The 23,335-nt window shown below is 36.3% G+C and overlaps 4 protein-coding genes across 4 annotated transcripts in view; 2 read left to right on the forward strand and 2 right to left on the reverse strand.

Annotated features, from left to right (window-relative positions):
* The window catches only part of LOC105159562 (elongation factor 1-gamma-like), a gene marked incomplete in the record, with an annotated part of 3,162 nt that extends 2,627 nt beyond the window's left edge, over positions 1-535 (forward strand). The window contains 1 exon segment of the mRNA XM_011076668.2: positions 1-535. Within this exon segment, the coding sequence (XP_011074970.1) occupies positions 1-163 (163 nt within the window).
* LOC105159564 (GDSL esterase/lipase At1g71691) lies at positions 1,621-3,678 on the forward strand. Its single transcript, XM_011076670.2, has 5 exons — positions 1,621-1,985; positions 2,172-2,293; positions 2,621-2,860; positions 2,962-3,211; positions 3,292-3,678. Exons 1-5 carry the CDS (start codon positions 1,694-1,696, stop codon positions 3,510-3,512), a joined length of 1,125 nt encoding a protein of 374 aa, XP_011074972.1. The 5' UTR covers positions 1,621-1,693; the 3' UTR covers positions 3,513-3,678.
* Positions 3,903-5,730, reverse strand: LOC105159563 (GDSL esterase/lipase At1g33811). The gene is made up of 5 exons (XM_011076669.2): positions 5,434-5,730; positions 5,151-5,275; positions 4,757-5,005; positions 4,425-4,683; positions 3,903-4,336 (listed from the first exon to the last, which is right to left on the reverse strand). The coding sequence occupies exons 1-5, from the start codon at positions 5,681-5,683 to the stop codon at positions 4,113-4,115; spliced, it is 1,107 nt and encodes a 368-aa protein (XP_011074971.1). The 5' UTR covers positions 5,684-5,730; the 3' UTR covers positions 3,903-4,112.
* Positions 9,157-23,324, reverse strand: LOC105159565 (dynamin-2B; the record flags this gene model as incomplete). Its single annotated transcript, XM_020692540.1, is given in 22 exon segments — positions 9,157-9,653; positions 10,856-11,028; positions 11,837-11,904; positions 11,982-12,095; positions 12,315-12,463; positions 12,560-12,707; positions 14,375-14,431; positions 14,857-14,933; positions 15,742-15,889; positions 16,076-16,160; positions 16,385-16,512; positions 16,604-16,687; positions 17,426-17,545; positions 17,634-17,735; positions 18,365-18,512; positions 19,122-19,464; positions 19,598-19,712; positions 20,123-20,184; positions 20,680-20,769; positions 20,905-21,025; positions 21,128-21,178; positions 22,933-23,324. Coding segments are annotated over 22 exon segments (2,769 nt in total). The 3' UTR covers positions 9,157-9,417.

Here is a 23,335-nt window from a genome sequence, read left to right on the forward strand (position 1 = left end):
AATACCTCAGTTTGTGCTGGATGAGTGTTACGATATGGAGCTATATGATTGGACTAAGGTAGATATCAACGATGAAGCACAGAAGGAGCGTGTCAATCAGATGATTGAAGATGCTGAACCTTTTGAGGGCGAGGCACTTTTGGATGCCAAGTGTTTCAAGTGAGATACATATTTCATTAGAAACGGGTTCCCCATAGTATTAGGCTTATCAATTCCTGAATTATCCTTCACTTGATCCAACAAGACTTATGTGTTGCCGGAACAGCATTTCAGTTTTGTAGTGTGTTCTAAATTTACTGTTTTGCTACTTGTCATAGTGCCTGGTATATCAGAGTTCCAAAACACTTTCGGATTACATGTTAATTTCTGTTAAAGCTTTTTTGCTGCCATTTGTCTAAAGAAACTGAAACTGTGAACTGTAAGCTATCACATGCTGCTCGCAAGTTGTGAACTATAGATTGATGATATGTACTTGAGCACATGGTTGAAGAAATCCTGAAGTGTGAATAGATGTGCCTGATGTGGCTATTATGTATGTGCTCCAATTATGCAGCTTGACTACAGTAGGTTTCCTTTTGGACCCTCAGCAATTGTAGATTCTTTTTCATTTTCTTGGCGGGTATGGTGTATAACACTGGTGGAAATTGGAGTTGTTTACATAATATGCTATGGGTTCTTGTGTTGAAACATACAACCACCATATGGAAAACATTGTTGCCTTCTTGTATAGTGTTTTCTTTAACACGACGAATATGGCTAGTACAGAGTACATTATTGAAATAAAAGACTCGTACAGAGTACATTATTGAAATAAAAGACTCATAACTGACAAGTAGCAAAATCTTCTTAAAACTTCATTGTGTTGGTTTAGGTCGGTGTTGTACTGGAATGCTTTACGTGCCTGGCCCTCAATACTTCAATGGTCGACCTTTTGGCTTCTGAATCTTTTATCCCCGTCTGTTTGAGGCATGCCCCATCTTGATTCTGATTTATGCTCATTTGTGATGATGCAAGCTGTTGCTTTCTTAAACAAAACCAGCTTTTCAAGGGAGCAGTCTGTGGCCTCATGTTGATTTTTATCTCTATATTCACCGACTCCATATAGGTGAATAAATGTATTTTTTTCTTTTTTTTTTTTTTTTACCTCAACTTAGTGGAAAAATAAGAAAAAGTCGTCTGTGTTTTCTTGAATTTATCAGGCCTGTATGTAATTGTATGTAGGGATATACTCCAAAGTCGATGAGTTGGGAGTTTAGTCCATGAATGAATGTTGATAAATGCTTGGCAACTATCTCAACTGTCCTCCCAAATCTGAGCATTCAGGAGAAGTAGAGGGACTTGTTTTCTAGGGAAGGGTGAGATGTTTTAATTCACTGTTGGCCGCCAAGAGGAACCAATCACTTTCTCCTTTTTCCGTTTTCTGCCCGCAAATGCCACTTTTTGCTTTTGGTTTTTGCCAAAGCTAGGTCATGGTGGGGGGTAAATATAAAATATCCATATTCAATACATGCACGAAATTATGGCATGATTTACTACAATGAGACGCTATACAGGTGAATCAATTTACTACTCCTCAACTACCACCTAATAATTAACCCTCTCCGTGCCCTCCATAAATGATAAGCACTCCCTCAAGTCTCAGTCTCAGTCTCGACCCTGACACTCACACACAAGAAAATTTATTTTCTTGAGAATGGCTGATAACAAGTCGAGCTTTTGTGGGCTTTGTTTGATTTTTTTGGTGTTAAGTGCAAATAATACAAGTCTTGGAAGGGGTCAAGAAGATGCGTTTGCACCGGAAGGCAGTCAAAGGAGGAGAGAGTTAGTCCCGGCCATGTTCATTTTTGGTGACTCTCTCATAGACAACGGCAACAATAATAACTTGCCTTCTTTTGCTAAAGCCAACTATTTACCTTACGGCATTGATTTCAATGGCGGACCGACCGGACGCTTCTCCAATGGTTACACAATGGTTGATACCATTGGTACGTATGCCTTTGCGTTCTTGATTTCCTGTATACCTTTGCATGAACTACTTAACTCTTTACTTTTTCATTCTTGATTTCCTGTACGCACGCCTTTGCACGAACCGTTCCGTTTCTGTTTTAGGACAGAAAGAGACAGATTGTGGTAGCTAGCTAGTAATACTAGTGAGATGCATTTGCATGCAGCCGAATTGCTTGGACTACCACTAATTCCCGCCTACTCTGAGGCTTCTGGTGATCAAATGCGGTATGGAGTTAATTATGCCTCTGCTGCTGCTGGTATCCTTGACATCACAGGCAGAAACTTTGTAAGCATTTTACTTTAGTTGCTGTGGTAATTAAAACTCGAATCATTATACCAAACTTCGCTGCATCAGCATACATGCTTCCACAATTTCTCATACAACATTCTTGCAAAATAAGAATTTCCATTAATAGCAGTAAACTCCTTAACAACCTTGTTATGACCACACATAACAGTGTTTTCTGTCAACTCGTCACCAGACTGACCAGACGGAGATCAAGAGAATTGCTTTACTCATTCTTTACCAGCAGTTTAAGTCTCTATTTAATTTAATTGCATAGCTCAACATAAAGTGCATCTTTTTTAATTTTTCTTTACTGGTCATGCACAGGTTAGTCGGATTCCGTTTAACCAGCAAATCAAAAACTTTGAGAACACTCTTGATCAAATCACAGACAGTCTTGGTGCACCAGACGTGGCACAGGCTCTAGCTAAGTGCATTTTCTTTGTTGGGATGGGCAGCAATGACTACCTCAACAATTATCTCATGCCAAATTATGACACAAAGTATCAGTATAATGCTCAACAATATGCAGATCTCTTGGTTCAACAATACTCCCAGCAGCTCACTGTATGATTAATAATATACCACTAATTCCTGTAATGCATCCCAATATAATGTACATCTTTTACATTATATCCTCTCTTTTTTCCATCATAAAAATGTTGCAGAGGTTGTACAATCTTGGAGCTAGGAAATTTGTGATAGCAGGGCTGGGACTAATGGGTTGCATTCCAAGCATCCTTGCTCAGAGCAGCAATGGTATATGCTCAGAAGAAGTCAACCAACTTGTTCTTCCATTTAATACAAATACTAAGGCTATGATCAACAATCTTAGTGCTAATCTTCCGGGCGCTAGATTTTCTTACATCGACATCCGAAATATGTTTCGAGATCTCCTTGCCAATGCTGGATCATATGGTACCTCAAGTTTTCTCTATGTTCTCTACTTCTGGATATTTGAACACTATGTCATTTCCTTTTATTGTAAACTTATATAGGATTTAGCGTGTTAAACCGAGGCTGTTGTGGCATTGGGAGGAACAGAGGGCAGATCACTTGTCTTCCATTCCAGACGCCATGTCCAGAGAGGAATCAGTACATATTCTGGGATGCATTCCACCCAACAGAAGCTGTAAATGTCTTGTTTGGACAAAAAGCTTTCAACGGAAACACTGAACTTGTTTACCCCATAAACATTGAGCAACTTGCCAATCTTTGATTTTGCAGTCAAATCTGGCAATCCCCAATCTTAATGTAAAACTTACCACCCTCCTTTCTTGTGATCTGCTGCTAAGTTCATTAGACTGTCTAGAATCAACTTGTGGGGCGAAAAGTTGTAGGAAATTTCATCAAGGGAACAGTAGTAAATTTTCACCTCTGCTAAACTTGTCCAACTTGTGGAATTCTTCTAGCCGCTAATTTTAGCTAGTAAAGTGTGAGTTATTACTCAGAAATTTCAGATCTTGAAATCAATTATACTTTTATGATGTAAAACAAAATTGAACTCTCCTTGTACCATATCTTTTGGAGCAATCCATACACTGGAAGGAGACACATTTGATGATTACAAGACAAGAGAAAAATACTGCGAAAGATTTCACTAATGAAGTCCTTGGGGAATTTTGTTTGTGGCGATTGTCCTTTACTTATTAGTTCAACATTGCCTTAAAGATGATGACATAGTTGTGGTCCATTATTAACTCCATCAATGGCAAAGCTTACGGGTATTGGAAGAGTGAAAATATTGGAGCCACTAGAACAAATAGGAATTACAAAAAGAAAAAGTGAAAATTACAGACCGCTGATTTATGTTTGAAACCTAGAGCATGACTAACTGCTGTATGTTAATAGGATAAGCATATGATTTAGACTTAGAACTGTATGCTTTCTTGGCAAGCAAAATGTTAGCAACTTCAGTGGGATGAAATGCATCCCAGAACAAGTACTTGCGGCGATCATCACATGGCGTCTGAAGAGGAAGGCATGTTATCTGCCCATTATTTCTTCCCACCCCACAGCATCCCTTGTCCACCACTTCAAATCCTGTTCCATATATACAAGAACAAGCTATTGACATAGATGAAAATCCAATAAAATTTTCTATAACATTAAATATGCAGTTTATATGTACCGTATGCTCTTGCATTTTGGACAAGGTCTTGGCTGCTTTGAAATGAATCCAGATACACGAATTTCGCCCCAGGAAGCTGACCCTTGTTAAATCTATCTACCAATCTTTTGAGGGCAGTGTTGAATAGGACAATAGCACTGTTTATCTCTTCATTGCACCTGCTGCCACTACCGTTATATCTGGCTAGCTGATAAGGTATGCACCCTATTTGTCCAACCCCAGTCACGATCACTTTTCGTGCTCCCAAGTTGTACAATGCCTGTACATCGCGACATGCATCATCAAAATCACCTATATAATTTAATAGTAGTGTCAAAAACTTACGTACGTACTGTTAGTTGTCTCGAATAATCCTGGATAAGGGAAGCAGCGTAAGCCTGTGAAGTGTATTGAGAACTAGTTGAATAATAATCACGCATGAAATAATTGTTGAGATAGTCGTTGCTTCCCAGTCCGGAGTAAAATATGCACTTTCTGAGATAGGTGCCAAGTGCATTAACATCTCCTCTGAAGTACCTCCTCAACTGCTGGACAGTCATGCCAAAACTGTCGACCTGCTGGTTCATTGACATGTGATCCCCCTGCCACCACCACAGCCACACCGTATAACAACATACACATAAACATATACACAAACTTAGATTCATCATGTTGTTAGTCCTGACACAGGCATCAGAAAGTTTCAGTTTTTTCTTATTATAGCAGCATCATATATGTTTTATGTACCAAATTGTTTCCAGTTTCATCTCTAATTCCAGAAGCTCCCGATGCATAATTTGCTCCCTGAAGTAATTCTCGCCCACGAGCTCTGGCATAGGGTGGAATGTAGTTTGGGAAGCCTAATAATTGAGCTGAAAATAAGAACAGAGACATAAGCTATAAATACACCTGGTCGAACTCAGACTTAAAAAATCAATCTACTACTACTGTTAACCACGGTATTCGTGATGATCGACACAAGATTAAGCAAAAACATAATAAAAATAAGTATCAAGAACTGTTTACACACCTAAAATATCGACAAAAGTACGACCATTGGTGAAACGTCCAGTGGCGCCCTGGGGAAAATCTATGCCATAAGGCATGTAATTTGCCCTGGCCAGAGTGAGTATACCGTTGTTGTTGCCATTATCAACTAAAGAATCCCCGAATATGAAAAGGCATGGCACTTGACGATTAGGCTGTGAAAAAGCCGTTCTTGCTGTAAAACACCACAAACTGACAACAGCCAACAGTACAAATAAACTGGAAGTTCCCATGGTATTGTAACTAAGTAGCTAGAGAATGCTTATAGTTTGTTTCTTTCATGGGTTGTTACCACTTTTATAGTGTGTTTCTTGACACTTTTTTAACTGATGAAAGAAAATGGGTTATGGAAACAACCCGTGAAAGAAAAAGATATAAGTCTTTTGAGCTGTAATTCACGAAGGATTTTTGAGTTAGCATTTATATAAATATACCAAAACAGCGGTGAGAAGAGCTTATATCTCGTGATTATAACTTCAACTTGAGGGCTACCTCCATGCTCCATGCTCATGGGGATGGCATCCATCTTCTCTCACTTGTTTCTTTTCTTCTTTGTTTTGGTGACAAAAGTTTGAACCGGAATTTGGTGCTTGGCTAGTGGACAACTGATTTTGCTCATTATTTAACTCAACTTAAAACCCCAAATTGTACATACAAGTTGAGTGATTATTAATTTCATCATTCATTATATATTGTTTGGTTTAATTGTATTGTGATTGTAATATCGCATGTGATGATTTAATAATCAATCAAAATTCCAAATGTTTTTCAAAAGCACCAAGAGAAATGAAGTAATCTTTTTATTATTAAATTAATGTAAAAGGATAGAGAAGTAGACGGTAGATAAAGTGGGAGGGCATGATCGATGTGATAGTGTATCACATCTATTAAGTGGGATACACTATTTCATAAATTAGTGTAGATATAAGATTAAGCCCAGTATTATTATCAGATTCTAGTATCATGAATTAAATGTGATTATACATGATACATAATTCTATCATGCGTAATAATGCGAACCAAATGAGTCTTAGACCCCATTATACACTAATGACTATATAATCATTATATTAATCATCAATATTAAATATTTATAACTAGTCTCCATATCATATATTCTATTCATTGTTAACAACATCGCATATCTATATATATATATATATTTAATTTTGGGGTTTGGTGAGATTTCTTCAAAATTAATTTTGAAATTGAAAACATTAATTAGTCTCCTTAAAACTAGATATCTAAACCCCAAATACGAAATCTCAAGTAGAGAAAATAATTCTAACGAGGAATTAATCTCCTTAATTAATTAGCAGGAATATATACACACAACTAATATTAATTTACACATATTTGGATAATGAAATCAGAAAGAAAGATTTCTTTTAATTGTATAATTATGAAAATATTCCTTTGGAACGGATACCATACCAAAATTGTAAAGGAAATGATTTGATTTGGAGTTTAATTACTAAAAAGAAAAATGCGTATTGGTAAAGAAATGAAATATTCGTTTCCAATTCCCAGCTATAAAAAGACTAGTATTGCCATTTGCCAATGCATCGCAAGCAAATATCATCATATTATACTGTACAAATTTCGAAAAGAAAGTGAAGAGAAGATGAAGAATTGTTCAATGATGATGATGCAATGTCTATGTGCACTAGTTTTGCTAGCTCTTTCTATTCCATCTCTAGGTAATTAATCAATCACATATATGCATTTATATATATATATATATATATATATATATTAATTGCTTGATGGTTTGAGTTTGGTTTTTGGCAGGGCAACCACTAAAATACTGTCCGATACCCCCTATTCCAAGGCAAGGCGCATGTGGGTCGACGGGACTACAGGACTGCGTTTTAAGGGTTCTCGCCGTATATCCAGCAAGTAAGATGCCCAAAAGTATCAAATGTGTGGATGTTGGGCCTAACAAGAGCCAATGCGCTGCTCAAATTCTTTGCTGAAAACTCATGTGTTCACATAAATAGTGTATTTGTAGTATGCCATCAGCCATGCCGCCTACCTCTTTAATTTAATAATAATGAAATAAATTCTCATTTTTCTCTCCACCATTGCCAATATATTTCAAATGCTCAATTAACATATATAATTTAATAATAATAAAATAAATTCTCATTTTTCTCTCCACCATTGCCAATATATTTCAAATGCTCAATTAACATATATATTATCAATAAGTTCTATAGAATTTATGTATCTTCCACCACCACCACTACCACTTACTCTCCACATCATGCACAAATACATCTCTCCCTAATTCTTGCCATCACTGTATATCGCGCTACCTCATGCCTAACACCGCCCCACATAACCCAAATAATAAGACCCAATCAGGATATCAAAACACCATTATCTATACATATATATGTTTTGTCATTATTTATATATTACTCGTCGAAGTGGCACGTCGTTCTGCGTACATATAGTTTATAATCTTTAATTGCATAAGAATAAAATATATAAACCAACAAACTACATTTTCAAAAACAAAAGGAAAAAAAAATAACTTAATGTATTATCAGCACAACAACTAAATTGTAGTAGTGTTAAAATTAATGGTATCACTTTTGTAAAAAGAAAAAAAAATATATAATTTCAATGCATTTTTAAAATTATCTAATTAGGCGTATAGACAAAATATTGTTGCCGAGGTGTAAGTAACAACTATTTGTGAGTAAAAATAAAATTTTCTTTTTAATTATTAGTACTAGCAATTATGACACGTCGTTCCTGAGTACATATAATAAATAAATTTTTACACTTTAAAATATATCTACATATGAATAAAATGTATAAACAACATATCACATTTCTTATAATAAATAAATAAAAGGCGATTAACTTAGAAATATTATCTACAAAAAAAAAAAAAATTGGTGTCGCGGTGTCAAATCGTGAAAAAGATATATTTTTTTTTATATAGTTGTATAGATATATAGATGGGAAGAAGAATTTGAGTAGGAATTGTTGAAAAATACATAAAGAATATTTTCGGTAATTTAAAAAATTGGTGTTGTGGTATAAGTAACAATTATTTGTAAGTAGAACTGGAATTTCTTCTTTTGTAGTATAAATATAGATATAGATTAGTAGAGATAGATAATATAGATATATAGATGAGAAATAAAAAAGTTGAGTATGGGTGATTGAAAACACATAAAAGATAGTTTTAAAAATTAAAAAAATTGGTATTGCGGTGTAAGTAACCCCTCATTGAGTAAAAATAACCTTTCTTTTTTTGTACTAGCTCTCCATAATTTTAATTTATCTAAACACTTGAGAACAATATTTTTAAAATAAAATTTAATAACTTATAAGCTCTAAAAAAAATTCATAAAATGTATGAGCTTATAATAATTTTGAATAAACTTAGCCAAACGCCCTCTTATTTCGTCAATCATCATTTTTCGTACCAACATTAATGAGAGTAAAAGCATTTATACTTAACACTCTTGGAAGTTCAGTTGTGCATGTAAATGAAATGAGAAAGAAGAATGCCACCTCTCCATAACCTCGCCTTACCTATGAAAATTAATAAGGGAAGAAAAAGAAAGCAAAGAGGTAAATGACATACAGGTATGGACCGCCAGCCAGCTCTATTCTCTTCACAATTGGTTCGGTATAAGAAAAAGCAAGACGTTTCAATGTTATCTTGTAAGAAAGGAAACACATGGGTTACATCCGGTGGCAATGAAATAAAACACACCAGACACAGGACAGAAACTTAAATAAAAGGTTTTTGCCAATACACAACATTCAGAAACTGCAATACATCTGACAAAGGGATGATTTATCTACAAAGCTATACTGATTCTATAGAGCTACTATAACAAGATTTGAGCTCCACAAGAGCTGCCGCTCAATAAACTGTTCAAAAATAAGCAACCACCCGACAAGAATTGGAAGAATCAATTGTCAAAATTATCCATCTATTCTAGAATCTATAACTAGAGCCCGATGATGGAGGAGCAGGTGGCAATCGGTTAGGTGTGCGACGGCTGCCAGAGTTTGTCCCAGAGCTTATATCACCATTTTGGGCAGGGTCACTATACCGTCGACTGTGACCATTGGACCTCGAATCCCCATATGAATCAGGACCATTGGCAGCAGAATCAAATGCAGATCTCCAGTCATCGCTTGAGGATGGACCAGCAGCAGTTGGACTACTCTCTGGTCAATTTTATAAAGAAAAAACAAGTGCACATGAGAAATGGCATATTCAGAAATTTGGAGAAAAGGCTCCTGTTATCATCACAAATGTAGAAAAACAATAAAAAATGAATTCATCAACGTATGGCCAAGTCTACCAAATTTCTCATACCCACGGAGCATAACTAGAACTGAAAGGCTTTTCTCATTCTTTTGTTTGGTTCAGCCAAAGTGAGTAGTTGAAAAAGAATATCATTCCATTTGTCTTGTAGATTTAGACCCCAACATGCACTAGGTGAACTAAAACATGAATGCATATATTTACACATATTTTTAATAAAGGACATGCAACTGATGGCTTACATCTTACCACTAGGCTAAAAGGGCTCATAGAGATTATAACATATAATGTCATTACTCGCAAACATACATATCTACAAATCAATACAAAAATACTTTTATGTATACTGAATTGAATAAGAAAGTCATTTCTCACTTAGGCAATCTGCGATACCACTACACCAAATTCTAGAATAACAACTATACCCTTAAATATCTATAATAATGCGAAACACATATGTAATATAAATTTATACATATCACGCACAAGTTCACATCCATATAAAATATACATTTATAAACGTGATATAGTATACACATATAAACTTTACTAATAAGTTATGTGTGGATCGATTATGGTAGATTTTATAATATAGAATATGATGCCATGACACTTAACATTATATTTGTGTTATAAACGTGCATATCTTACGAATTAAATGAGGTAAAAAAAATGCTTACCCAAAATTTTACCCACTTAAACTCCCCTTCCCACAACTAATAATTTCCACTCGACTTAATACAACCATATCCGAGTATGAAGAAATGGGAAAAGCCTTTTCCCAATAATAAACAGGTCCACAAGGATGTTTGTCCTTTCATCCTCATACACTTGTTTGCACTCTTTATACGCACCCATGCACTATTGCCAGCATTAGTTATCACAAAATCATCATACTAGAATAATCATAACGTCGCTACAAGTTTAAAGATCAAATTTGTGTCGCAGTTCAAGTGAGCAAATTGAAGAAAATGTTTCTCTAAATTCACATTTTTACTCAACTATCAGATGAGACCAGCCAAGTTTTGACTGCAAGGTATACAGCTCAAAAGTTGCAACATATGATGAATTATTCTCAGAAGAGAGTAGAAGATAAGATCACCTGCTCCACCACCATTGGACAAGCTGGAGGCTGCAGCTGCCCTATTGTCGTGAATACTTAATTGCCTAGTAAGCTTGGAAAGAAGAGAGGATTGTTTCTGGTGACGTTCTCTCCTGCTCTTCACATTCTGGTCCTCCAGGAGCAGCTCTTCTATTCTTCCCATGCTTTGCGCACTATGATTTCAGATTAAGATGAAGCAACTTTACAATATGAGAAGAAGCAAGAACGAGAGACACATCACATACTTAGGTCCAGTTTACTTTGTCTTTGTGTATGGGTAACTGGTGATACGATAAACCGGAATTAAATTTAGGATACAAAAGCCTGAAATTAAACTATAGGCCTGTTACTTAGTTCAATTGTGGTGTTTGGATAAAAAAAAATCTGTCTACTTTGAGTTATCATTTTACGATTAAGGTTAATTTTACTCTATGAACCCTGAAGGCTAAGAAAAAGAACTTGAACACAGGCAAGCAATTTTGTAGTCTGGCATAGTGGCTGAAGAAACTTGGTGGGGGAGGGGTTGGGGCGGCAGGACGAAAGAAAACTGGGGGGAAGCATGGGACTGGCGGTGGTTAACAGGGACGGGGGGTTGTAGGGGTTGCGGAAGGAAGAAGACAAGGGTAGACATGTGAATATCTGGACAAAATGGTAATTTTAACCCCTTGTCCGATTGGGCTGATTGGGTTGAGTTGTTCAAGATGAACTATAGATTGAACGGGCCTTGGTATTAAAACCGGGGCCCCATAATGCAAACTAAATACCTTACTTTGCTGCATTGGCCGCTTATACAATCCAATCCGAGAAAGTAAACAGGGCTTAGTGTATTGTTTAGATGCAGTTGACTGTTCAAGTAGATATAATGGAATGGCTTGACAAATCAAGATCCTTTGGATATTCTATTATGTTTGTGACGAGTATTTTTTTCAGTCAATGAAAGGCATACCGGTGCACAATTAGAGGCATAAAAATGAAACTAACCTGATGGAACTGTACAATTTATTTAGCATGTCTTCTTTCGCCTTTTCTACTTGGCAAAGAACAACTGCCTGCAGTCAAATACATCATACATGAAAATGTGGTTTCAGATAAACCAAACCAAAGGAACACTTCTATTAAACCTGACCTTTGGGACATTGGCAGCAAGACTGTTAAGCACAGCTTCAACATAACCACGCACTTCATGGGCCATCCATCGCAGTTCTTCCTCGGGATCTGCAGGTCTTCTGGCCATGGTATCCTAAATGGGCAACCAGAAACAGACCATGTATGTGGGTTAACATGACAAGAAAATCAAGAAAGGGAAAAGATTGATGTAAAATAAAACCTTTTGGCACTTGAAAAATAAAACAATCCAAGCTTGTGAAACATGTTAAATTTCACAGCAACCAGAGAAATGAAATTTGTGAGGACATATAAATTTATTTTAAATTTGGAATGAAGTTTGTGAGTTACTTACAAGAGAACCATCAGAAAGACTTTGTCGTATTGGAGGACCGGATTCACCTTTCACTTGACCTCCTTTAGAACTGATTACATTTCTTAATTTGTTCATCCACTCAATCTTTTCTGCCATATTCTCAGCCTTCAAGACAACAGCGCTTTGGGCTGCAAACATCAGTGAAATCCAAGTTAGATGTTCTACTGTAAATCAAAACGAAAATAAAGCTTTGCAATGAAAGAAGCATAAATTCATAGAATTACATTTAAGAACAGTCTTGTATTCAACCCTGCTAGTTATCTTGAACACAAGACTGGGTGTTTTTCCCGCATCAGGACCATTTGCCTTTTTATCTTTTGAACTCTTTAATGGAGCCTCTTCAGCCTCCGAAACATCCTCCAGATTACATTCCTGATGATCTCAACCATCACAAAATATAGGCATATCAAATCATATGAAAAAACTTCTACAGATAAGCATGCATCGGTTACGAGGCAAAACTGTTGCGTCCTAAAATAACAAGCTGAAAATGCTACATCCTAAAATACCAGTAAGTATCTAAACTGTAGTACCTGCAAGAAAAATGTTAAAAGCTCTATAGGACAGTGAAAATGATGGGCGCATTGCAGATGTTATTTCTACCATAAAATATACAACATTAAATGGCCTATCCATGCAAAAAGTATGCACGTTATGTACCTCTTGTATTAACAGAAAAATATTATTGAAGCCAGAATATGCAGAAATGTTGAGTCAAAGAACCAGATTGCGCGGACTAATAGATAGAAAACATAAGATTTTGATGCACTAGCCATAGCACTGCTAGTGAAGATGTAACAATGTAGAACCTAAGATTAAATTGTGAACCCAAACCAGTAGACATTTGGTTCATGGGAAGTGTTCATAATAACATATCGTGTCGTCTACTACGTTGTTTAATATGCTAATTTCAGCTTTTCTCACCAGTCTTTCACTGGAGGGCATCTTAATGTTTTCTTTGCTGACTTTAAAATCAAGTAGAATCCATTTTAGTGAACGCTAAAACATGGCTTCTACTTGATTTGCATCATTTCCGATTAAACCCAGTATCCTATGTCCATGCAATGTAATGTCTAGTAGGATTTGGCAGAGAAACATATTTCATTGATGCTTTTAGTCAGCCTGAGATACTTTTCTTCAGTCTCTTGTTTCTTCAGCATCCCTATATGGTAACACTGACAGAGCTGAAATTGCCTCACTCAATTTCATCCTCATCCACAAATAAGTTCCAGCTTCCTGTATCGTGGAATCATTAATTCTTGTTTCTCCATAATGCAACAGTATTCTATTCAACTGATGACTTGCATTAGTCAGATCTGGCTCAGATAACACGTAATGATACTATCAGATGCCATCAGCATTTAGTTACATAAACGAGTTCCTTCAATGTATGAGTAAACCTTAAATAATACATTTGAAGCATAGTTGTTAATAGCGTACGGCCCCTGAAGCCACGGAGCGGCGGGCGCCATTTTAAAGCGTGGCGCACATGTACATAATTAAATTATATATTTCATATATCAATATATATTCACATCAATAATACCCAAATAATTAAATAAAACAAATCCTACATAATCATTATAAAACAAAAACAAATATAAAATATCCATCAATCAAAATCCAAACCCCAATCTCATCATTCTTTTTATTCTCTCTGCTGCATTTTTCCTCTCTTTTGCAACGTAAAGCCTATTTTTTCAGCCTTTATTTCATCTAAATTTTGATTGATTTTCTCTTTTTTTTTAAATGCATTTTTTCTCTCTTTTGCAACGTAAAGCCTATTTTTTCAGCCCTTATGTTGTCTAAATTTTGATTGATTTTCTTTTTTTAAATAGCTGAATAAAAGGCTGGGCCTCTTTGTTTACACTGGGCGAAGCCCAGTTTTTTTCAAGCCCCAGCGCTCTTAAGAGTGGCACACTCTGTGCTATTCGTAAGCTCAGCGTCATTATATAAAATGGCGCTGAGGCTGCGCCATGGGGCGCCATTAACAACTATGATTTGAAGTCTTATTGATAGTGTGTACAGGCAGCAAGTACCTCCAAAGCGATGACACCACGAAAATGTCGCTCTTCTTGTTTCTTGGTGTATCCAAGCTGCAGTAGAGGTCCAACAAAATAAATAAATCATCAAGGGAGAATAAGGTACCCTATGGCACAGTTGAAAACTCTAGATAATAAACCATAATCCAATTTTTGGCATCAAAGTCGAGCAACTTATTTAGCTACTCTTTTAATAACACAACTAGAAAAAATCCTTCAATCAACAATCAAAAAGAACTATCCACAAATTTAACATTGGATAACAGAAGTAGCAAAAGGTTAGGAACTTATACATCAGATTAGCTTCTAACGAGTTCCCTAGGCATCAAAGAAATGAAAAATAAAAAGAGAATATACATAAAGGAGCTGAAATGAGAAGCTCAGAAAATTTTCACATAGAAAATGAAGCACCATCCACCTGACTAAACAGAAAATGAAATTTGTCTTTCCAATGATTCCTAAAAGTTTGGGCTACTCACTTTTCCAGTTTTTTCATTTAGAACGAACCATCTTCTATTCCACTCGTTAGAGTCGGAGCTTTTCTTCAATAAAAAACCTGTAGACAACGGCAGTTAATATCCAAAGAATACCAGGTTAACCAGAAAGAAAATAGAATAGGCAATTTCCCTTATAAATCATCCATCAGGAAACACAGAGAAAACCTTAAACAAGTTTAGAACATCAAAAAATTCAGAAGTCAGAACAGGCTAAACTAGTCTTACAGAAGTGGCTTACATCAAGGAGCAAGAGAAAGGAAAACTCCTATATTAACACCTTCTACATAGAGTCTGTATAAATTACACAAACAGCTGGCATACTGTAATGCGATAGAAATACAAATTGGCAGCTTTACATTATGTCACCCCAAATCAAATTACTGTTATTTTCGTTCCTTTCCCTTCCCCACAAACAAAATCCAGGCTCTCTGTATGTTGTTCCTGTGAATTTTAAGGAAACTAATTTATTAATTAAAATGTCGCGGTTAAAATGACCAGAGAATCCAAAGAGCTTAAGTACCAATTCTGTGGAGTATACATCGCTGTACGTTGTACAGAAAGACGAACGATGAAGAATTGATTTACCACAAAATTATAATATGTACAGAAAATCAATAAAGGTTCACAGATAAAAAAGAAGAATCTGTAGTTAGAGAACGTAACAAAATAGAAATCCCAAGAGACAAAATATGACAAAGTCAACAGTTTTCATGGATTACATACCGCCAAGCACAATGTGATACCAAATAAACTCCATATCAAATGACAGTTAGTCTTTAATCTTCAACTAAACCAGATCTCCTATATCAAGAGACAAAATATGACCAAGTAAATAAAATGACAATTGAGTGAGCTGTTTGCATGAACCTGCTGTTATTTCCCCTTCTGCCCCAGCAGTCTTCAGAGCTGGTCCGTCTTGCGCATCCTTTTCCTTATCTTGTTGGCCAGATTTTTCATCCTTCATTGATTTTAAGCTCCCCCCACTCTGTTGACCCCCGGTTTTTGGACTAGTTGCCTGAATGGAGCACTTAAAAGACTTAGAGAACAAAACGTTTAACAAAAGGAAACTGTTGGTCAAATCTTTTATACATGCAATTATGCCATAATAAGATGCCATCAAACCTCTGAGAACCACAGAATTTCAGTAACCAAAAGGGGAAGATAGAGAGAGAGAGTGTGTGTATTCAAAAACATTGCGTACCCTATTTAGTATGGACTGCTCAGCATCATGTGCCTTTTTGGAAGATCGACCTTTTAGCTCCTCTTCACGACGCTGTCTATCCATCCTGGGAAAACCAACATATATATGACAGTAAGAATATCCAGTATTAAAGCAAAGGAGAAAACCATGCGAATTCTGTTCCATCAGAGAAGCAGACAGGTGAACAGAAAAGATATACTGAATCAAAAGTAAGCTCCCTAGTTAATATACTTTTCTTAAAAATTAAAAGAAATCGATCAATATCAAAAGTGTGAGATCGGCTAAAAGTGGACCAGTTATTAAACTTACCTCCTCTGCACCAACCGGATAAAATGTTGGGGAGGAACAAACGCCCGTTCCATGTCAACAAGTGCAACCACCATGTGTTTGGCATCATTCTTGAAGCCTTCCAGGGCAGTTGTGGCAATTGCTACAACCTATATAAATAGCAGAAAGAAAATTCTATAAACATCATGTAAAGAATACACACATATCATGTGATTGAATCCAAATCTCCATCATCTTGACCTCTCGCTTAAAAGGAGGATATCTTCCAAGGCCTGGTGTGGCATTAGCAGCAGCTGAGACAATATCAACGAGCACTCGGTGCACCTGCTCAAGTAGTAGATGTTATAGACTAGCAATATAAAACAAGAGAGCATACAGCACGAGCAAGCAGGATATTTGCATTACATGTAAGGGATGGAAAAATCGGACAGGACAATAAAAACATGCAAGGAGTAATTTCCTACGGTAAAGCAAAACCCAATTATAGATTTTTTGGGTAAATAATATTTTGCCATCCGAACTAAGACCATTTTTACACTTTGTCATATGAAGTTTTTTGTCAACTTACTATTTCAACTTTACGAAATTTGCACTTTGCCATATATGACCCTTTCTCAGATTTTTTTGCTGAAAAAACATCATATGCACTGTACATGTGATATTTTACCCATACATTGCCCTCAAATATCACATATGCAATGCACGTGATGTTTTCCCCCCCAAAAAAAGGTCGCAAAGTGTAAATTTCGCAAAGTTGAGATGATGAATTGACATAAAGAAAAGTTTAGATGACAAAGTGCAAAAACGGGCATAGTTCGGATATGTAATTTACCCTAGATGTTTTTTCATCAGATTTGTTAGCACTAACGCATCAATTCTAGTTATGATGACCCACAAACAAAAATACATCTTAAAGCATACAAATTTCAAGATTAGATGTAGGGTTGGAAAAGGAGGCACTTTCATCTTGGGACATGAACAGTCAACTGACAAAGTAAATGAGATGAAGAAACTAATAAACACATAAAACCGTACAACAATCATAAACCAATAGTGGTTTACCTCATCTACACAAAGACGTGAAGGTTCTTTAGCAAGCTCTAAAACACCTTTAATTAAAGACCTCAGCCCCTTCTCAGGAGAGATAAGGTAAGGTTGATAACCATCTGCTTCGAGCACAATCTGATAGAGTTAAAATTATCAAAACAAACAGAAAAATAAGTATTATGACTTCAGAAAGTATTGATATTATAATTGTGGAAACACATACTCTCTTCACGTTATTGAGATCAAAATGCCTATCTAAAGGTAGTTGCTTGATTCTATTGGGGAAATTGCCTTCAAAACTAGCAACAACTTTCCATCCACCACCCTGAAAAAGTATAGTAATTCAAAATATTAGTATAAAACTAACATGTTAGCGGCCATAGAGGCTATACAACTATACAAACAACAAATTTGACGTAAGAATAGCATCATGAAGAAATAAATTATTTCACAAAAAGGAGAAGATAATTTTGGTGTCAAGGTTAGTTAATTGAAGGGTGCATGAGCACCAAGAGACTGATGCATGAAAATGAAAAAGCACAATCAGGAAAAGAAACTGCTCCAACCACCAAATTTATCTTGTCTAAAATTGCACGCACTAGAGGTGTGAAATGGCCTGATTAACAAATTTTCAAGCCTCTAGAAGATTTTAAGTACAACTACAAAAGGCATTACACAAAGCAATGGAAGTCAACCGTATCATTTTTATTACTTGAACTTATTTATGACAACTTCACATGAAGTCATCAACTATCGGATAACAAATATGCACTAAACTATAAATAATTGAGCAAAAAAACATCAAGATAATGCTTAAACTTTACGACGTGCAAGAGTGACGAGTGTTGGTAAATCGACTTGACTAGTTTTTGGTGACCTTTGCCTTCTATGCTTACTAGAAAGAATTCTTTCAATCACACACATAACCAAAACATAGCTTACTTCCTGCCTTACCTCTCCAGTAGTGATATGCTGGAGGAACTTGTCCTCAAAATCACGACAAAGCTCCAAAGCTAAAGCTCTTGTACCCTCAGCGCTGTGAACCATCGTCTCACCAAGTTTCACTAGTTCATCCTGTACAATTTGGGACTTACTCTGAAGCCTGCAGGAATCGCAAAATGAATATAAGTCAATAAAGGTGCTATAGTAAAGTAAACTGATGAAGAGAACACCAACATAAAGGCAAGACGCATCTACCAGAACAAGTGCGAAAACTTTTTTTGGCAACAGACTGAACCTACAGAATGAGAAATCACACGAAAGATCTAAAGGAAACTTCGATTTCACAAGAGGAGAATATTGTGTGTTCACTATTTGTTTGGTGCATATGCAAGGGGCCTATTTTGAACAAAGGTGGCTCATTATTGTAGTTGGTCTGAAGTCTCAAACTAAATTTGGTTGAGTGGCAGAGTATTCTGTCCTTTCGGCACAACTAAAAGATGAAACAGTGATATCAGTAAAAGAGAAGCAGACCAATCAAAAGGAATCAAAATAAAAGAAAAGCATGTCAAGTCAAACCTAGTGCACTTGAAGTGAATAACAGATATCATAATCAGGTCATAGAAAAAAGCCAGAGTCATAAATGCCATCATGGGCAGAACAGAAAGTATTACTGTAGAAACTGGCTTACAAGGCGAACACTCTTCAAGATATATGAGAGCTAATGCCTAATGGAACACCAAAAGAGATGAAGCCTGAAGACAGAGCATACCCAGACAGGAGAGTTGGAAGCCTGACTCTCATACGACTTCGGATCTGTTGAGCCAAGGTCTCCACCAAGGCTAATCTCCCTAGCTTGCTTTGAGGGGCTCCTGTCAGGATAGATTTCAAACTTTCACTCTCCGCTCGCCATGCAGTTTCTAAAGAACTATCAGTGCCAACAGTCCCTGATTGCGCAGATGCTATAGAGACAGATTGACCAATCAGAGCAACCCATGGGATGTCAGCTGCGCTTCGGGGTCCTTGATTCAGTAAAAGAGCCTGCACTGCAGCAAGGACTTTCGGTTCTGAAGATGCTTGATCTATCTTGCTAATAATTCCAACAGTTCTTGTACCTAAGAAATAGACAGCAATATAACTTATTCTCACATGGATATCTAACTTAACAAAAATACAAATGGCAGAAGATATCTTTTCCTTTTTTTGGGGAGTTCACAAATCAAGACAAAATAGACATAGCAAACCCACATTCCCCATCAAGCTCCTTTGCGATCCTGATAGCTTTTGCAGAGGCCACTTCTGGGGCCTGGGAAGCAGGTATGACAACCAATAATATTGCATCACTGCGTTCAGCATATTGACTCTGTGAGGAAGAAACAGGCAATCAGACTGCTGAAAATCAAGATTTAGACATCCTAGCTTCTTGTTGGGAATCCTTGTAATTAGTCAGTCAAGGTCCAAATGTCATAAATCCTACACATACATGGGCTGAGCACAGAACATTTAATAGCTTGCATTAGATAAATATTATTCCATCCGTTATTTTGTTGCAGACGAACTGTTTTACCATTAATTACCATGATTGAAAACTAGTTAACAAAGAGTCACGATTTTACAAGCTCAGTTAAACATGTCGGGTTGCTGACAGCTTCTAAAGTATTTATAGCAATTCCTAATACCACCACTTCCAAATGCATTATAGAGCGAAACAGCAGGAAGTTTCTTTGGTAGAAAATAGAAGTGCAATACTCAAATCAGTTCATAATCCATTACCAATGAATCATCGAGATTCCCCTTATCCACTCCAGGCAAATCTATCAATTTCAATGGTGGAGCTGTATGACGAAAAGATTAAAAAAAAAAAGAAAATTAGATGATAATATATTGTTCAAAGAGCAAACACTCAAGCATCGCAATGACCAAACAGTTTTATTTAGCAAATTTTGAGAAACAACCAAACAATTAATTAGTAAAGTGTGAAAAACAACAATAGTGCAGTGAAAATATGTTGAGAATAGTTTTGCTATTCAGAAAGTTTCCATGTCGAACCAGCTCACTGCACCTTCATTCTCTTAATATGTGAAACAAAACCAATTCTGTTATTGATTAAGAATTCATATGCACTTTCATACTTGGTGAAGCAATGGAAGATGACTTGATTGTAAACAACAAGGTTACCTAACTTTCTTTTCCGCGTTGCAACCAACAAAACAATATTTTAGTGAAATTTCCTAGTGATCTGGGATTATTATGTAAAAGAAGGCAATTGCAGAAACAGGCCTCAGGTGCTATTTATCGAACATATGGTGTAACTTGTAAAGCAGACGCACCTGTACTTGTTCGAAGCTTCAAATATATCTCATCTCGACTTTTGCCTGAAATTTTACTCAATCTGTCCTGTAATGAATGCCGAAGAGCACCTGGAAGAAAATTAAAAGAAACAAACTCCAAGAAATCAGACAACCAAGATATAAACACTTTTCTCATTCACAATCAGGGAATAGAATGCCTGATGATGCCTATAAATCTGCTTCAGTCTTAATGTTAGGCCTTACTTGCAGAAACTTGTTGAGATTTACTATCAATCTGCAAAACAATGGACTTGCTGCTTAGGGAATCATCCCTTGTTAAGTCAATAACTATTGGAGCACGTGTAGCGCCACCTTCACCAGTTGGCTGTAAATTTAAAGGTTAGCTTTAACAGATATGAATTCTCATATGAAAATATCAAAAACACAAGAAAAGAGAAAGAGTCCACAAGTTCTCGACACTACTTACCAACGCAGGATGCCCAATTAGACTATTCAATACAGCAGACTTACCTGCACCCTGACAAATATTTGTGCGTCAGAAGCTTTAAAGCAAAGTAAAAAGCCAAAAGATTGTGCCTTTAAAGTTAATCCCTTATACTCTCGATCTATATAAGATGCTTCTGTCCGTAGAGATTCTTATTTTGCACTTGAACCTAATATCAATTCTCACTTTACATCAAGTACGATAGATCTAAATGCATTATCATACAAGTAAGTAAAAAAGCAAACTTGTTTTAATTTATTCTGAAGCAAAATTACATCTCCTGGGGATACTGAATATTCAGTACATGCTCCGTGTTCTAAAAGCCACAAGACCATGGATCATCTGCTTTGAGCACTCACGAAAAATGCCAAACTAAAGGTCCCATCTGAAAGGCATATCCACACATATGGTTTCGTGGGAAAAACCTGAGAAAACCAACATATTACGATTTACGATGAAAACTTTCCAACTTCAGCCATTCTGGAACTACCATATTCTAATAGTTTATGTGTTTAGGCAGGTTTTCTCTGGAAACCAGTAGAAACTGGACATATTTAAATATCATTATAATATAGGTAGCAAATCTAAAAATCACAATCAACTAAATGAAACACTTCACTTTTTGACCATCACTTCCAGCAGCAACCTTAGCCAAAACTCAAGATCTTTAATAATGAGTTCAAAGAAAATAAGAAGTCCTTTGAAATGCAACAGAAAGTTTGTCAGAATTTTGGAATGGGAAAATATAGTTTATTTGAAACAAGCAACTAGCTAGCAAGTGAAATTACAATATACTTGCCAAATACTTGAGAGCTAAACCTGTTCAGATAATAACAGGAAGCTTCACATGGAGAAGCTAATCAAAAAATTTCTCAACTTCGGAGATGCTGTAATTTCTAGGAACGGGGAGAAGAAAATAGAAAGAAACATTGTCATTGACTCACTGCCTCAATCCTATTCCGTTTTCACCAGTAAGGACCACTGGGCTTGATTATTCTCATTACCTAAAAGAATGCTACAAGTGAGAGATAATAATTTATGTAAATAACTTCAGTTTCTGGCTAGTTTTTTAGTAGGTGCTCATACAAATAGTACAAGCCATTTCAAAATCACAATGCAAATGTTAACCAGCAGAGCTGGAGAAACTCAATGCAAGAGCTAGACCTAAGGACAAATTAATGACAATGTTTTCCAATCACTTTGAGTACTTCAAGTACATAACCCTAGCATAGCAATCTTGGTGGAGAATTCACAATCCAATGGACAGCTGAGGACTATCAAACATGTGGGGTAAGAACATCATAATACTTAAAATAAAAAAGTTTAACATGCTTCTCTTCTCTTCTGTCCAATAGTAATTCTGTAATTCAAACTCATTCAGCCCAGACTTTTTCATTTCAAAGACAAATCTCATACTAAACAACTAAATTATACACCAGGATATAGAACACTTGTCTTCTGCCATATGGTCCACATGGCATCCCTCATCCCCAAAACTAAATACCATCCTTCAATCCCCAAAATTAACAAAAAATCATGATCTCCAATTTCAGAATAAGCATAACTGGTTACCGCATTAAACTACAAAACCACACGCAGAGAAATAAACATCACTTGAGATCATGAGAAGGCAATTCCAGTTCCGGTTCCAAATAATAGATCAATATTCGAGATCCAAAGATAATCTAGCTCCAGCATTATTTTCAAACACTCCATGCAATACCAATAGAGTGAAACAAAAAAGGGCAAAAAACAACACCTAATATGTTCTGACAATTCATACTTACAGTGTTCCCAAGAGCAACAACATTGAGGAAAGTGGAGGTGCGTCTAGAGGTAGCAGATGATGATGTCTCATCTACATCTTCGTCGGCAAGCAGCGCCGACGCCTGCCGCATCGAATCGGAGAGCTGCGACAGTTCCTCGATCGCCTCCATCAATTCCAATGAAGCTCGTCCTCTAAAATCAACGTCTCAGATACAATGAAATCGATGTGTTACTTAAAAATGAACCAGATCAAAGCACAAACAAACACAGATCCAATAGAATAGCATGAGATCAAGTGAAACACAAGTTTTTCCCGTAGATTGCATCTAATGCGCAGGTGAGATTGTGTACAGGTGAAATAGGGTTTCGGGGATTTTTGAGAGTTTGAACTTTGAAGTTCTGAAAGTTGGAGAAAAGTGAAAT

The sequence above is a fragment of the Sesamum indicum genome, linkage group LG3, assembly GCF_000512975.1.
Source record: "Sesamum indicum cultivar Zhongzhi No. 13 linkage group LG3, S_indicum_v1.0, whole genome shotgun sequence".
NCBI lineage: Eukaryota > Viridiplantae > Streptophyta > Magnoliopsida > Lamiales > Pedaliaceae > Sesamum > Sesamum indicum.